The sequence below is a fragment of the Spea bombifrons genome, chromosome 6 (assembly GCF_027358695.1).
Source record: "Spea bombifrons isolate aSpeBom1 chromosome 6, aSpeBom1.2.pri, whole genome shotgun sequence".
NCBI lineage: Eukaryota > Metazoa > Chordata > Amphibia > Anura > Pelobatidae > Spea > Spea bombifrons.
Genome location: NC_071092.1, coordinates 1,249,742 through 1,264,631, shown reverse-complemented (window position 1 = coordinate 1,264,631; position 14,890 = coordinate 1,249,742). Strand labels below are relative to the sequence as shown.

General features: G+C 40.1%; 1 protein-coding gene across 1 annotated transcript in view; it reads right to left on the bottom strand.

The window, feature by feature from the left end:
• CACNA2D3 (calcium voltage-gated channel auxiliary subunit alpha2delta 3) overlaps window positions 1-14,890 on the bottom strand; it is a 197,770-nt gene that overhangs the window by 109,489 nt on the left and 73,391 nt on the right. Inside the window, exons 7-12 of the mRNA XM_053470058.1 lie at window positions 13,266-13,397; window positions 12,542-12,602; window positions 12,294-12,444; window positions 9,959-10,033; window positions 6,881-6,970; window positions 5,412-5,525 (exon numbers count right to left, since the gene is read on the bottom strand). Of these exons, the coding sequence (XP_053326033.1) occupies window positions 5,412-5,525; window positions 6,881-6,970; window positions 9,959-10,033; window positions 12,294-12,444; window positions 12,542-12,602; window positions 13,266-13,397 (623 nt within the window). The remainder of the gene's footprint in view (window positions 1-5,411; window positions 5,526-6,880; window positions 6,971-9,958; window positions 10,034-12,293; window positions 12,445-12,541; window positions 12,603-13,265; window positions 13,398-14,890) is intronic.

The window sequence follows — 14,890 nt, the reverse complement described above, 5'->3', positions numbered from 1 at the left end:
GGTGAAGAGGTTGCGCATGATTAGCCAGATATACCCCACTTTTGCCCCAAAGCTATAGATCCAAAAATGACCGAGCGTCCGGTGTTCTGAGCTTAGGAAACCACAGATATTATAACCCGTGAGATATATCCCGCTAGCCTCGCAGCCGATACATTCAGCCGAGGCAGTCCGCTCCCTGTAAGCAGCACAATGTTATCATTCACCGTTCTATCGGACATAGAAATGATTGCTGATTCTTAAATCACTGCTCGGGAAGCGAAGGCATTCAAGGAGCTTTTGAGAAGTCCCTGATTTATATCTTACTATTCACCGGCCAGGAGAAGATAATGCTTTTATTGAGTGTCCACCAGAAAACAATTACTAAGGGAAACTATTTTAATGAGCATGTGGATTGGGACAGTAAAAAAAAATGGTTTTCATTATTTCCGAGCTTCGGGGGAACGAAATGAGCTCGAGAACCTTTGTGGTGGAAATGACATTTTTAAATTGCTCTAAATAATCAGATCTTAACACATTGAACATCGGGGGGGGCTTGTTCAGCACAACACAAAGCGTCCCTGGCACCCCAACGGTTACAAAAGAAAATAAAATATACAACAAAAAAAAACCACATTTTGACAAAAGATTAAACCCATCAGGGCACCGAAGGCCATCTGTTTTACAGCGAAGTTAATGTAGCAAGGTGATGGAGCGTCTGTTTAACTGATGTAGCTGAACTAAAGATTACAAAGCAAACTCAATCACATTAATAAACGTCACATATTAAAATCATATTTATAGAAGCTAAATATTAACCTGAACAAGGACCGGGAAGTGGCAATCGGCAGAGGCGCTCGCTAAGGGTTAACTTATTACTCGTTAGAGACAATTTTAGGGAGCCGGACCTTAAAAACGATCTTTTATTTTTACTAAGCTCTACATTTTACAATTCTTGACTCCCGATGAATATTTATAAGGGCATTTGCCTATTAAATAGATTATGATATATAAATCTAAATAAAATATATTAAAATAACATTACAATGGTAGCAGTCGTCTTACTTTCCTGATCTCGTGATTATTCCTCCCTGTTAAGTTTGGTCTCACCTGATGTTAAGTTGCTGATTGTTTCTGATTTGTTCAGGCAGCCTTTGTAAAGGTGGGGGGGGACCTCAGGACAGAAAATCGATCTCTGCCACAGACTGCCACCAAACACAGCTTTCTTTTGGCCAAATTATTATCTAAATATCCCCAAAACATTGATTGATAAAGAAATAGGTGGTCTCAAAGTATTTAATGATGTGATATTATCTGGCAGCGCACTGTTCTCTTTGTGTATTTGCTCTTCTCTACATGTAGGGGGCGATAACGAGCAGCTTGTAAATTGGCTTTAATAAAATGTTACAAAGGAAACAGAACAGCTCTAATGTTCGAAAAACAGGAATCCCACGATAACCGTTCGTCTCCTTTGGAATTAACATCAAACTTAAAATAATTTCCAGACAATGGATTCCCTGAAATTCGTTTTAATCCAACCATAGAGTGGAGAAATCCCAGATAATAAAAATCAAATTGACTGTTCCTTCCAGCAACTAAATTACAACATGCTTTATTTATTAAACGCTCCAACGTTCGAGCCCTAATTGAATTAAGCCACGTGCTTTTGTCAGACGGATAAAATAAACTGATGAGCTCATTCCTGCCCTTGGTGGATGTTAGAATCGCTCAAGAAAACATTTTGGGTAAAAACAATGAAAAAAAAATAAATTTCCTGTATGTAATCGTCCGAAACAGACATTTTATTGTTCCTTTAACAGGGGTGGGGGGGCTGAATCATCCAAAAGACACAAAGTAATGTTTTGGAACTTGGTTCTCAGTTTGACAAAAATTGCATTTATTTACACTTTTTCTGTCTGGGGAAGGAACTTTTATGGAGTGGGAATTTGAAGGTGGTTTTTTTGAATTTCTGTTATAATTTTTTGGGCTAAAAACAAACGAATTCATTGGAATGCTGCATAACGTTTAGTATAAATCTGATTTAATGTTAAGCGGCTTGGTTACAGTAGTTTATTGTTGTCCCGATTGGATTTAGATGTTGATTTAATTTTAAACGCAAGACTTTTGATTTATTTAACTTTCAGTTAGTCTTATTTGGGTCTATTCCTAAAACGTTGAGTGGTCAGTTAAGTGTTGCATGCCATCACTCACTAATCCGTGGGTTGGTTATGGGTGTCTGCAACTTTACAATTTGTGAGTTACAGGCGAGGACATTCAGTGTGCATTTTAGCTTCCTCACGTTATATTAAAATAAAAAAAGAAATAAAAATAAATTAAATGGAGGTCTACAAGACCCTCTCTAAACCAAAAGGAGGAAAAAGGTTTTCCCCTCTTCTTCCCTCACCACATCCGTAATTAAATAAATCTGTGTTTTAGGTTTGCCTGTCTGTTCCAACCTGTAGGAGATTAAAAACAAACAGATATTGTAATAAATAACATTATTTTCAGACTGACCCAACTGATTTCAGGGTCTTTAAGGTATAGGTCCTTCAAGGCCTGTAAGGGGTTAATCCTTTGCCGTAATGAAAGCAGTCTGGACATTAAAATAGTCTGCACCTTGTTAGAATGAGTTAGATATTGAGACTAACGTAACGGCCTGTGAGGTTCCAAGCGGATAACTCAGGGCTCTGAATGAACGCGTGACAAGTCTATTCGGCGGCCAGAGATTTGGAGATAGAAGCTGACAATAGCCGAGCGCCGTGATTTAATGACAGGACATAAAAAATTCTCTGAACAATCTACTCCATCGTGTCCTTTATCCTGGAATCACAAACTCTCTCTCCTGCAGTCAGAATGTAAAATATAGTCAGATGGATAGAAAAGGCGGATAAATTATGGAGCCGCTCTACAGACGCTACAAATACCAATTCTCAGGGACTGAGAGAGAGTGAAAAATGCCTCGTGTAACATTTAGGGGAAGAAACATCAATTTAATAAGAGAATAGAGAAAAAGGACATTTAATTTACTGAATCCCCGTCTCTATGCAAAATCAGCATTTTCTTTAATCGTGGAAATACTGCTACAATGGTATGGAGGATTTGGGTCCAACAAGATGGGAACGTCCACCAAGAAGAGGATTTATATTCACAGAGGAGGCCCCAGCGAGTCCGGCGCGTCTATTTCTCTACATGGAAACCATTTCATATTCACCTTTAAAGCCATAATAGATATATATTTACTTCCCGGAGTTAATCGATTATTCCATATCTTCCCAGGGAGTAAAATGTATAAAACGTTAAACACGTGTAAGCGTGTTTCCCGATCTCTCTGTGTAATCCACACGGTAAGTTACAAAGTATCACAAAACCCTCCCGATCCGATCAGTGCAAACTCCACCACTATATTTAAATACATCGAATGTAGCCAGAAATGCACAAAAAAATAGAATAAAAAACAGCTTTAATATATCCCTCCATAAGAAATTCTTGCATGTTTGCATTCCCTTGCTGTATTATCCTTCACCGTGTCTGCTGGGAGGCTGTTCCACCTCTCTACCACCCTCTCAGTAAAGTGGTAAAGCTTAATAGGAATCGTGTGCTTTATCTGGGTAAAGCAGAAGATGAGTTAAGAAATAATAATAAATAATAATTTTCCATACGCTTAGGGGTTGGGGGGGTAAATGTACCCAACGCATTTCGAAATCTGTACCTCGTATTAATAGAAATGTGAGGATTTCAGCCAAATCCCGGGGCGTGCAGCATATCCGGTGTTAGCCCAGAGCTGTTTATATAGAAGATATGCGATGGTTTGGGTTACATTCGGAGGGAAGCGCTATACACACGCTTTATAAATGATCGTATTTACAGAATAAGACCCTTTAATAAGCCGTCGCAGCCATTTCTTCCCAGCGGTTGGAGACAGAAAGGACGTTCGGTTTCATTTGGATTAATATTTTTCTCATGCTGGATAACAAAATGCTTTCGTCTCCTAAACGTCTTTTTATGAAATGAAATATGTCCCGTTCCGGCAGAGCGCGCTACAAAGGGATTCGGAAATGTCTCATTTAATTATTTATTTTATATATTTTAGAAATAAAAAAACATTTGGCATCTGTACAAAAAACCCCGAGCGCGTCGGCCTCAGCGGCACAAAAATGAAATATTCTGGAAATTATCGGGATTTTTTTTATGCGCGACCAATATATTTAATATATGACTCCTGCGACATCAGATATAAAGATAAATCGATGGAGAATGTTAGGAAGAGCCTGGTCGGTAGTTATGATGGGTGGTGGGTGGTCAGAAGTTGGCGCATGGTGACCACCATTTGCGGCCAGCATGAGAACTTTGGAGAACCCATCACAGATTTGTTGGTGTCTTGGGTTTTTTTGTTACTTTTCCGGTTAAACTATTCAATTTGTGAGCTGAAAACCTCATTGTTAATTTGTTACATTTTTTTGTTACTCTTCCCCGGAAGCGTTTGAAATCCTTTACCAGCTTCTTGTACTTTTGTTAAGAAAAGGAAACAAATCGAAGATCAGAGACAATAGTTTGCCTGCCTTTTGTCGCGTTTCGCCAATTATCCTCTCTGCTCCTTTTGATGTTCTTTAATCAAGCTGCACACAAAACCCAAAATGTGTCTTTCTTTCCCTCTCTGTGTTAAGGATGACATCAGCGACCCGGGACATCAAACATCTCAGCAATTACATCACTTAAAGACGAGGTTTCATCTCTGGAAACACAGATCATAGACTGGTTTCAACGTAGAGAAAGGACTTAAAAAGCCCGCATTGTTGCAGATAATTACAAACAAATTGAAGGAAATAAACATGTTTGGCGGGCGAAGGACGTTTATCTCATCACCGCTGTACTGGAGAGACTTTCCAGAAGCAAATGGGTTTCGTTGGACAACCGCGGTGCAAAGTTCTAAACACTGAACAATGAGCAGAAACATTCCGTCGGACTTCATGAGAGTTCTAAACTTAGAACTTTGTTTCCCTTGTTTATTCTTTTCCACCACGCAGAGAAATCCTTTCCAAAAGCTTCATCCGCGTCCATAACACAAATCCCGACCCGTCCGACACCCAATCATCTCATTCACGCAGTCTTATTTCAGTATCCAGTGCTTTACCGGTCTCTCTGTATTGAGAATTAGTTTGGTAGTTTAGGGTCTTCTACATTAGATAAAGTGCCATGCGGTCTTTAACCCATTGTATACCAGAGTGGAGATTAACACATTGCGTCCCCCACTGTTCGTCACAAAGAAAACATTGGAACCGGCATTCGGTGGCCCTTACCAGAAACGTCCTGATTCCCCTTCATCAGAAAGCCCAGGGGCCACGCTGTGCTCGGTGGGCGCTTCATTGCGGTCAAAGGGTCGGAGTGGAACCCTAGAAACATTCCTCAAACCTGGCTTTATGAGCGGCTTTACTCACCTTTCGATCCGGCCAGTTGTATTTGGCGAATATGGTGTCGTATGTATCGACAGCGCCATCTGCGATGAGCATTATAGCCTGGCTGCAAATGCTTCCCTCCCCTGTATGATTAAACTGAAAGGAGAAAATAATCCTATTAGCGACTAAACTAACACGAAACATCCATAAAGCGCAATATATCGATATCCAACCCAAATCTGCATCGTAACCCCCGGCGACGGTCCGTAAATCGCAATACGACTTCCAAAGGCATCAAAAAGTCTCCCGACTGCTGGAATCTTTTTTGGGAAACTGCATAAATTTTCTATATTTCTGCAAATGCTGGGGGTAATTCTCGTTACGCTCATTATTTTTCCAGGACCCTCCACCATCACGGATGACATTCAGCCTTTTCGGGGGGGGGTGTTATAAATAATATTTTCAGCAACTGAAAACATATTTACCAAACTAAATCCATTCTTCTGAAAACTTAACTCTCAGCCGTTCTCTCCCATCGTCCTCACTCAGCCGTTCTCTCCCATCGTCCTCACTCAGCCGTTCTCTCCCATCGTCCTCACTCGACATTTTTTCCATCTTATTTTATTATTTTATTTACCTTCAAAACCTCTTTATTTTTCCTCCAAATAATGAATTCCGACAGCCAGACTAATCGCCTCATTATTCACAGATTTACGTTTATCAAATACTTTTGGGAAGTACAGAGGATTTTTTTTTTTTTTGTTCCATGCCAACGATGACAATTTATTTCACACGGAAAGAGAATGAAACGAATTCAGCAGTTACCCAGCGAGCGAGCGCGGAGCGAGCGCGGCGCACCCTGACATTTAAAGCATTTGGCGGTGATCGGCGGACTTTGAAATGTCACAAACTTTAATTGGCTGAAAAAAAAAGAGATTGAGATTATAATCACCGCTAACGTGATTACTGCGCATGTCACAGGGTACAGTAACTGCCACCCAGAGGAGGTCTGGAAGGACGGAGCCTCGAGGAGGGCTTGGGTAGACTCTGCTGAAAAGGCTGTGTATTTATAGCTGTCTTCGGAATAAATTAGTGTCAGCATGCGCGCGGGGAAACATTACAATCGCAAAAAAACACATAATTACACATAATGGCACTGATCCAAATTCAATTGTTGATTAACCGCCCTTCTCGAGGCACAGAAAGTGTCAACATCTCCGGAGAACGGGGATTATTTTGACATCCGAAGCTGAGAAGCTGCTAATATTAATAATCCTTCCACCATGCTAAAAAAAAATGGCTGGAGGAGGGAGAGTGACATCATTCTGCAACAGAATATATGAGAAAAGGTCCAAATAGATTAAAAATAAAAAGCTTTAGGTAGAAAAAAATGATTTTGGATCCATCGACCAGAAGAGGCTTTCTTAGGACTGGGCTTGAGAGAAACGTCGTGGCAGCGAAATGACATGAAAAACGTAAGAAATGGGGAATTCGCATTTAGAGATCCTTACCTCGCTGAGTAGGTCGAAAGCCTCGCTCAACGCCATGTCCAGCATCCCGATCCCCTTTGCGGACAGCTTGTCCAAGTGCTCCCTGAAATGCTGAAACGGGCAGAAAACGGTCAATTTAAGAACTTTTAGACGTTTTCACAACAAATTGCTGAGGGCGCACCGACGCGTTTGAAGCCGTTTTCGTGATCAGTGACATCATGACATCCGTGACATCAGTGACCACGAGATTCTGGCTACAAATAGCATTTTCCCTGTAAAAGTTCTCATGGGGCAGAAAGCTGAAACTCCCACCTATTTTAGAATGCGGGGCCAAGGTTTTTACCCAAATTTGCTTGTTTCTGCAATTTGACTCCAGCTTGGTATTTTCTGCATAAACCAGGCAATTTTGGGAAATATTTATTATTTTCAATATTTATTATTTTCAATTTCCTATAAATTTGTATTTTTTGTATTAAATGTGCAGTTATGAGGTATTTATAGGGTTTCAGCACCATATTAATTGGGGGGTTTGTAGACAGCAAACAGAGAGCGTTAGCATCGTCTTCCGTAGGCAGGCGCGTCTCCGGAGCTATGAGACCGTATTAATGTTTGTGCTGACCCGCTAAACGCAGTTCACCCAGCTCGATACTCAACAATAGCCGAAAGGTAAGCAAACGCTTCGTTTATCCAAATAAAGTCTCCAGGCGTAAATACGTTGAGCCGTTTAACCGAGATGACATTTCTCTAACCCAGAGATGCAGAAGTGAAGAATTAGAAGATATAACGGCAACATTTATTCCTCGGATACGGAGACAGAGCCGCCATGTGTGACCGCGAAATAACGGAGACTGAGCTGTCGCCCGCGGGGTGACTCAAATGTATGAAGGGGCAAAAACACGGAGCCCCCGATGGGTTAAAGGAACCAGAATGTGATTTTACCTCAATCTCATGGTTTTAGGGCTGAAGGGGCAAAACCCCAGGGTCACGCAGTCCAAAGCTGGCTGTTTCCAGTTCTATGATACATGAGATACTGTGATAGTTGGTGCTTTTACTGCCAGTATGTTATGGCTGATATCCCTACTTGAATCGAGGTGACTCAAATAAGAGCATCTTTAAGGTTGGGGGCAAAATTCGGTGACTTTAACATGGAATTCTAATATAGGATAACAAAGGGTTAATATTTTAAAGCTTATCTAGAACGTTCCCAGGTATGAGTTTGACCCCGAGGATAATTATTATCTTCAGACACAGATTCCCCTGGGCAGCCAGAACATTTATAAGCCGTAGGAAAGCGGACGGATCATCCGCCCAGCAGCCATGAATACGATGTTTATCAGACACACAGATGCAGCATAATAACAAAGTTCACCTGCCGGATTATCATTTCCGGGGTATTGTTTGATATAAAAAGAAGCGGCATTTGTGCCGGCGTCTTTATCCGCGGTGACGTTGCTTTCAGTTGGTGGGTATCGGAGCGCTTTGTTACATGTCCTCGCTCGTATCTCGCGCGGCGTATCCCATCCAGCCCGCTTCTTCATTTCTATTCCTTTTTTTTTTTTTATATAAAACATTTTATCCAAACTAGATTTTACACGCTATGGGCTTTAATAAATTCTAGCGTTCGGTTGAGGGGCCTGACAAGGAGCCCGATACCGGGAAGTGATTGTAAACACGGGGCGGAATTAATTCAATGTTTTCCTTTTTCGATACCGTTGGCGGCCGTCGCTCGTCTGTTTTATGTCTCACATTGTTGTTCTTTGAATCGTTTGTTTTTTTCCCGATAAAATGAAATCCCTTTTTACATATTCCGCGTCCAGCCGCATGAATCTAATGTAAAACTCCTCTTCCGAAGAGAAGCTATATTGTCGCCGTTTCTATCGCGTCCTGCGGGTAACCGGTCGTAAAAATGGAACCATTAGAAAATTTGGCTGTTCATGAAAACACTTTTCACAGCTGTGAGTTTGAATGGTATCGGGAGGTGTATCAGATGCGGGGGACAATGGTCTGTATTAAACGATGATGAAAGCTATTCAGGTGTTCCTGCAAATATTATATGACATAAACCTCTGTTACGGGCTTTCAAAGAAAATCCAACGCGTCTCTCGCAAAGCGCTAACAGAATGTTCTGTGAGAGAGGGGGAGATGACAGCTCGCGTACGCATACATTAAAGCTTAGGACCTGCCGATATCAACCGGCTGACAGACGTCTCATGAAAGGAGAAAAGAACATTTATAGAGCTGGAAAAATGTGACCTAAATGATATTTTGAACGGGGGGGTGGAAGGATAATTCTTGGTCGTTTGTTTGATCTTCAGGCTAAATAATGAAGTTTTATATTTGTTTTATATTTATCTAAAAAGTAAGAAACGTATAGACCAAGAGATGCTGTGATGTTTGCGATATTTTATGAGGTCATCACGTGCATGATGATGTCAGCAGGTTGTGTTTGTAAATACCTCCATGGGGAGACAAAAGCTATTTGCATCTGATAAAAGTGATCGTTTATGAGATGAATCTTCATATACTCGGATCTCACATTTATTTTACGCTCGCAAACCTCAAACTCCCGATCAGCCAATTAGCACCAGCCGCAAAACCGTCAGAATTTAGAAACGCTTTTGGGTTATTTTTCATTTAAACAGCCGGCGAATCCCTCAAAGGAAGAAAATTCAAGTAAAAAGAAGAGAGATCCATTCATTCTCCAACAATCTCTGTAACATGGAAATGAATGAATCTGCTGTTCTTAGATACGGACATTTTTTGGAATTGATGGCCACCTCGCTGGTTCCTCGCACTCCCAATGTCTGGCCAAGCATTTTACGAAGAAAAATTCCCATTTCCTTACCTTTTTCAGCACGTGGGACCAGAAGTGTAAAAATGTTGGCTGTTTAGGGAGCTTTTTCACTCTTATTTTTCACTCTCACTTCTCTAATTATCGTAGCGTTAAAGTTAAATAACAGAGTCCCGTTTATAATGTCGGTAGATTTGGGGGTAAAAACATTTTCAGCTGATAAATCCAACAATGTGTTCAGGAGTGCAGAACCTTCACGTAAATACCCCGGGGGCATCCCCCCCTCCTCCCAGAGATTGGCTTCTTACCTCCTTGTTGTTTCTGTCGGCTTGTACCAGCGTCCGGTTCAGGCACGGCTCTACGTACTGCAGCTCCTCGTTATACTGTGAAGGGCGGAAAAATGCAGAATATTAATAAACGCGATAAAAATAAATGTCTACTTTCTGAGAATTTTCAATAAAAACTCTATGCATTTTCAAAAACAACAAAACAATTGGGGTTTTTTTTTTAGAGGAAAGACATCAAGAGTCTACGGAAGTCCGTGGATTAAAGATCCGCGATGATACATAATTGCCGTGTTCTGATCAAAAGATCCCATACGGAGGACATGTTTGGAAACGGGGGGGGCGCATTACTGGACAACCTGCCCATTACATGACTTTTTACTAAAGACTTTTCTATGTTTAATGTTTTAGTTTTGACATCATAAAAAAACCTTTCCTACTCTGGAGTTCTTGGTTCGTCGATAATAAAGCCACCAATTTAATGCATGGCTTCGCCTTGGTGCGAGAATAACTTTGTTGCGAAGGCCTTGAGGGTCATGGACTGTTGGCTAAATCTTAGGCGCTAATACAAAAGCCCATTTTCAGCCTCAAATAACCAAATAGCTTTATATTTCTTAGCGTTTTTTTTCCTGGGGGATATTTATAAGCGTTCAGATAATTCCTTCCAGCAGCAGAGGGAGAGGTTCAGCCGGTAACGGAACGAAAGTCCGCGTAAGAGAGACAGAAGGCTCTCCTAAACCTAAGACAAGGACCAAGTAAGGTTTGAGGTCTTCCAGCAGCCGCCAAGCGGCTCTTATCTGCCGTGAAATTGTTTCTATGTTAAATCTCCGCATTCTCAGCTCAGATGGATTTTATTTCAAGTGGATACAATTTCTCTGAAAATGACATTTCTTGTGTTTTTCACTGGGAAGGATAGATTGTATCGTCTGCGAATCTCCTTCCAGATAATGGATCTCAGCTGACGAGAGCTTTTTAGGCATAATAAAGGGAATCCATCAACATAAGGAGGACTCCACATTTTACTTTAAGATTGAACGAAAACGGAAAGAAAAAAGAAATCAACAGCGGGCCAAAAAATCTATCAATAAACCCAACCTGCGCGCCGTGAAAATCATTTTATGTATGAATTCATCGCCGTTCCGTTTTAAATGATCACCCATGGACCAAGTAGAACACAACATAGAAACATACAACATGTTAACACAAAATCTACACATCTACTGTAGCGTTGTCTGGTTTTTTGGCCTCGTTGACGTAGGGGTTGGCAAAGTCCTCAAGTCCGTGATACGGAGTTAAAAGGTCCTCTGCGTCTATAAAGCGTTTCTCATGAAAAGTCAACCTCGACATTTTTTTCAGAAAAAACCCTGAGTTTTAGTAAATTTCATTCATTTGCCTGACACAAGTAGAAAACTTCTTTCAATCTGGGTTTGAAATTAAAAAAAAATATATTCATTCATTTAAAAAGAATCAGTTTGAGGGTAATAATAATAATTATCCTAATTATTATTATTTAAATGCCGTAATTACTCAGATCACTAATTTGTATAACTTTAAGAAAATCGTCATGCGCGTCCCGATTATCTGTTTAGTTAAAGAATAATAAAATTTAGCACAAATGAAAAGATCATCGTAATTAGGTCTGGGTAATAAAAAGCGTCTAGTAATTACGCATCGAGTAATTAAAGATTAATAACCAAGATACGGGATCTAACTCTGCGTTACAGTGCACTTCGCGTTCATGATTTCTATTGGACGCTTGTATTTGTTCTAAATAGTTTGTAGCGAGGAAAGAAAGTAATAAAATGGGAAAAATAACATTTTCCGGCCTATATTTGTTCTGGCCTTCCCCATGCGCTAGGACACGAGGCCTGTAGGGATGCAAATCAGCGAGTAAAAATTATGATTTTTCTTAACGTGATTTTTTGGGTGAATTTTAGCAACATTTCTCATTAATATGTTATTAATCTGTATTTTATTTAAAAGAGACCAATAAATATTGATGAACAAAATTCAGTAACGATCAACCTTTACATGACAAGCAAAGTTATGTTAAAAAAAGAGTATTTTTAGGAAGGTTTTTGCTCAAAACAAGCAAAATTGATCAAACATGTCACATTTCAAGTACAAATGCTGTATACCACTACCGGAAGAAAGAAAAAACCTGAAGATGTCCTGAAATAGCCGCGGATCTCGTTAGCTGGACTTTTTTTTGAAGATCTGCCGAGTTGGACGCGTTTTGTTAAATTAAAATCGATTGAAGACAGAAATAAGTGAATCTGAAGTACGGGCGGCCTCGGGGGTCTCTAGAGGGGGCCTGGTCACATAAAAGAAGGAAAGCGAAGAAACAAGGGTTACTTACAGCAATTATGTTGAAGAAGTCATCATCCCCCAGCGTGTCTAAAATAGACGACACCGTTTGCTTGGCGATTGTCAGGCGCAGTCCTTTCATGCTGCCGCTGACGTCAACCAGAATAACCACGTCTTTTGGAGAAGTGGCTGCCTGAATGTACCTGAATTCAATAGAAATCTGTGAAGCTTTCCTTGACTTTACATTTTTATCTTTTTTTTTTTTTCTTGGAATTATCACTTGTTGACTGCGTTACCCACCATTTACGGTTCCTGCAGTCAAACGCGATGACCCCGTTCTCATCCGGCTCCCATTTAATTCCTACAAACAAAAAAAAGGAGAATTTTAATTTTTTTGTTATGCTAAAGAGAAGAAAAAAAAAACAACCAACAAGGCCATCGTGTTTTCCTAATAAATCTCAACAAAAATCCATGTAGAATGAAAAAAAATACATTTTTAATATTATCGTAATATATTTGTAATTGGTGAGGGAGGAAAAAAAATCAAATTAAAAATAAAACTATAAATTTTGATAGATAATAGCTGTTTTTTTTAGCAGACCTGGGAAAAAATGGACATTTATTCCACCTAAAAGCAGCACCTGATATCTCACAGCATTCAGAAGAGTAACAGAAAAACGTTTGGGGGAAATTAAATGCTTAAATTAAATCTTAATTTCCTTTGAGGTTGAAAACCTATATTTGTTAAATTTCTTTAAAAAGCCCTTTTATGAAGCCCTTTTAATGAAGATTATTAGGCAAACATTTCCCTAAAAAGATTAAACTAAAGAAAAGAATTCTTGGTAAATAACCAACGAGCTCAGTGAGAATCTGAATATTTCACGGCACGTGGGTTGCGCATGTTGTTGGATAAACCAAATAGAAATCTTTCCATTTAATTTTATGTATTTTTTTTTTGTCCAGAGATTGTATAATTTAAGGCGATCGCACCTCGGAACGCTTGCATTATATTTTCTTTTCTTACCTGGATACTGTCGAAAAAACCCCTTTGCGCTTCCAAAATATTGCCAAATCAGAGAAGGGTCCCGGTCAAAGTTGTCGACAAACACCTTATTTAATGATTCAGACCAATAAATCCCGTTTACTATTTCCGGATCTGAAAAAAGCCAGAAGTTAATCTGTTACAAAACAGAACGCTTTCTGTGAATTACGAGGTGAGGAAATCTGTCAATGTTACTTTATATCAACCATGGCCATAAACGCTATTTTACTTGTAAACATTTCTAGGGTCCATCGTTAACTGGCTTGTGGGGTCAGAAATACGAAGAAGATATATGGGGGACCATGAGGACTCCACAAGGGTTATACATCGACATGGACATAACAGACATTTCTCCTGCTCTACTTCACTAAGTAACTCCAATGGTCCAAGGGCAGGGATGGGCTGACCCAGAGGGCAGGGAAGAAATTACCCCCCTGGGCAGGTCCAAGATTCTTCAAACAGGGCCGGTCGGACTTGGGCCGGCTCACTTATGATGGCAGGATTCGGTTGTAATGTTTCACAGGAAAAGTAATGGGAACCGTGGTCGTTGTGTTGACAATTCGCCAACCCAAAGAGTCCAAAGACGTTTGTTATCCATTTAGTAGAAAAGACAGAACTCGCGAGACCGGTTTATTGGAAAGACCTTCGACCTGTCTGCAGACCATGGCAGCTCATAAAAGAATTGGACCCTCTTTGGGGTATCAGAGAGAGACTTAAATGATCAATTCCACCCCCCCCCCCCCCCAAAAAATGGCCAAATCGGCCCTTTTTGAACACAGAGAAAAATTTGTAAGACTCATTTTAAAAAAAAATTAAAAAAAAACCCTGCATTGTTGGATTTTAGTATTTTTCGTGGCGATGTAACAACAGTGATTCCAGGTAATTTCATGCATGACTTCACTCTCTATCTATGAAACACCAGGTACCGACCTTACTCTGAGAATGCCAAGCGTTCCCGCACGGAAATCACGCAGTTATTACAATGTGTCCATTTTACAAAATGAAAATTCTGTTTTAAGTAGAAATGCAATGTAGCATAAAAGCTAAAAATCACGAATTCTGGACGAAATGGCGAGAATGCTTAATGTCGTCTCATCGCAACCAAATATGCTTAATATTTTGTCTTAATACATTGGACAAGTTCCCCTGCAACGACAGACGAATTCCTTACGACTCCATGAAGTCATCAAAACTCACCGGAGGGAATGGATTCTCAATCATTGGCTGAACTTCTACTTGCTACAAATTGGAAAATCTATCCCGATCCATTGAAATTCCTCCGGGAATCTTCCATGACCTCATCTGTTCAATCTGAATTGTGTATTCAGTGTATCAAACGCCTTATATTTAAGGATTTCTACCCAAAGTGAAAGATGAATTCATTCAAGCTAAAAAAACAGTAGATTTCTGTTTCAACACAATCTGATCATTTTTATTTTTCTAGTAAAAATCCCTATTTTTGTCTGGTTTGTTTGAAGAATTACTGGAGCCCAAACGGCTGCTGGGTCGGAACATGGACAGTAGAACATTAGAACCCCATGTAGCCAATCAGATTAATGAAGATCGTGTATCCCCTTTCCCATTGGCTGACAGTGTTCTGATCTGAA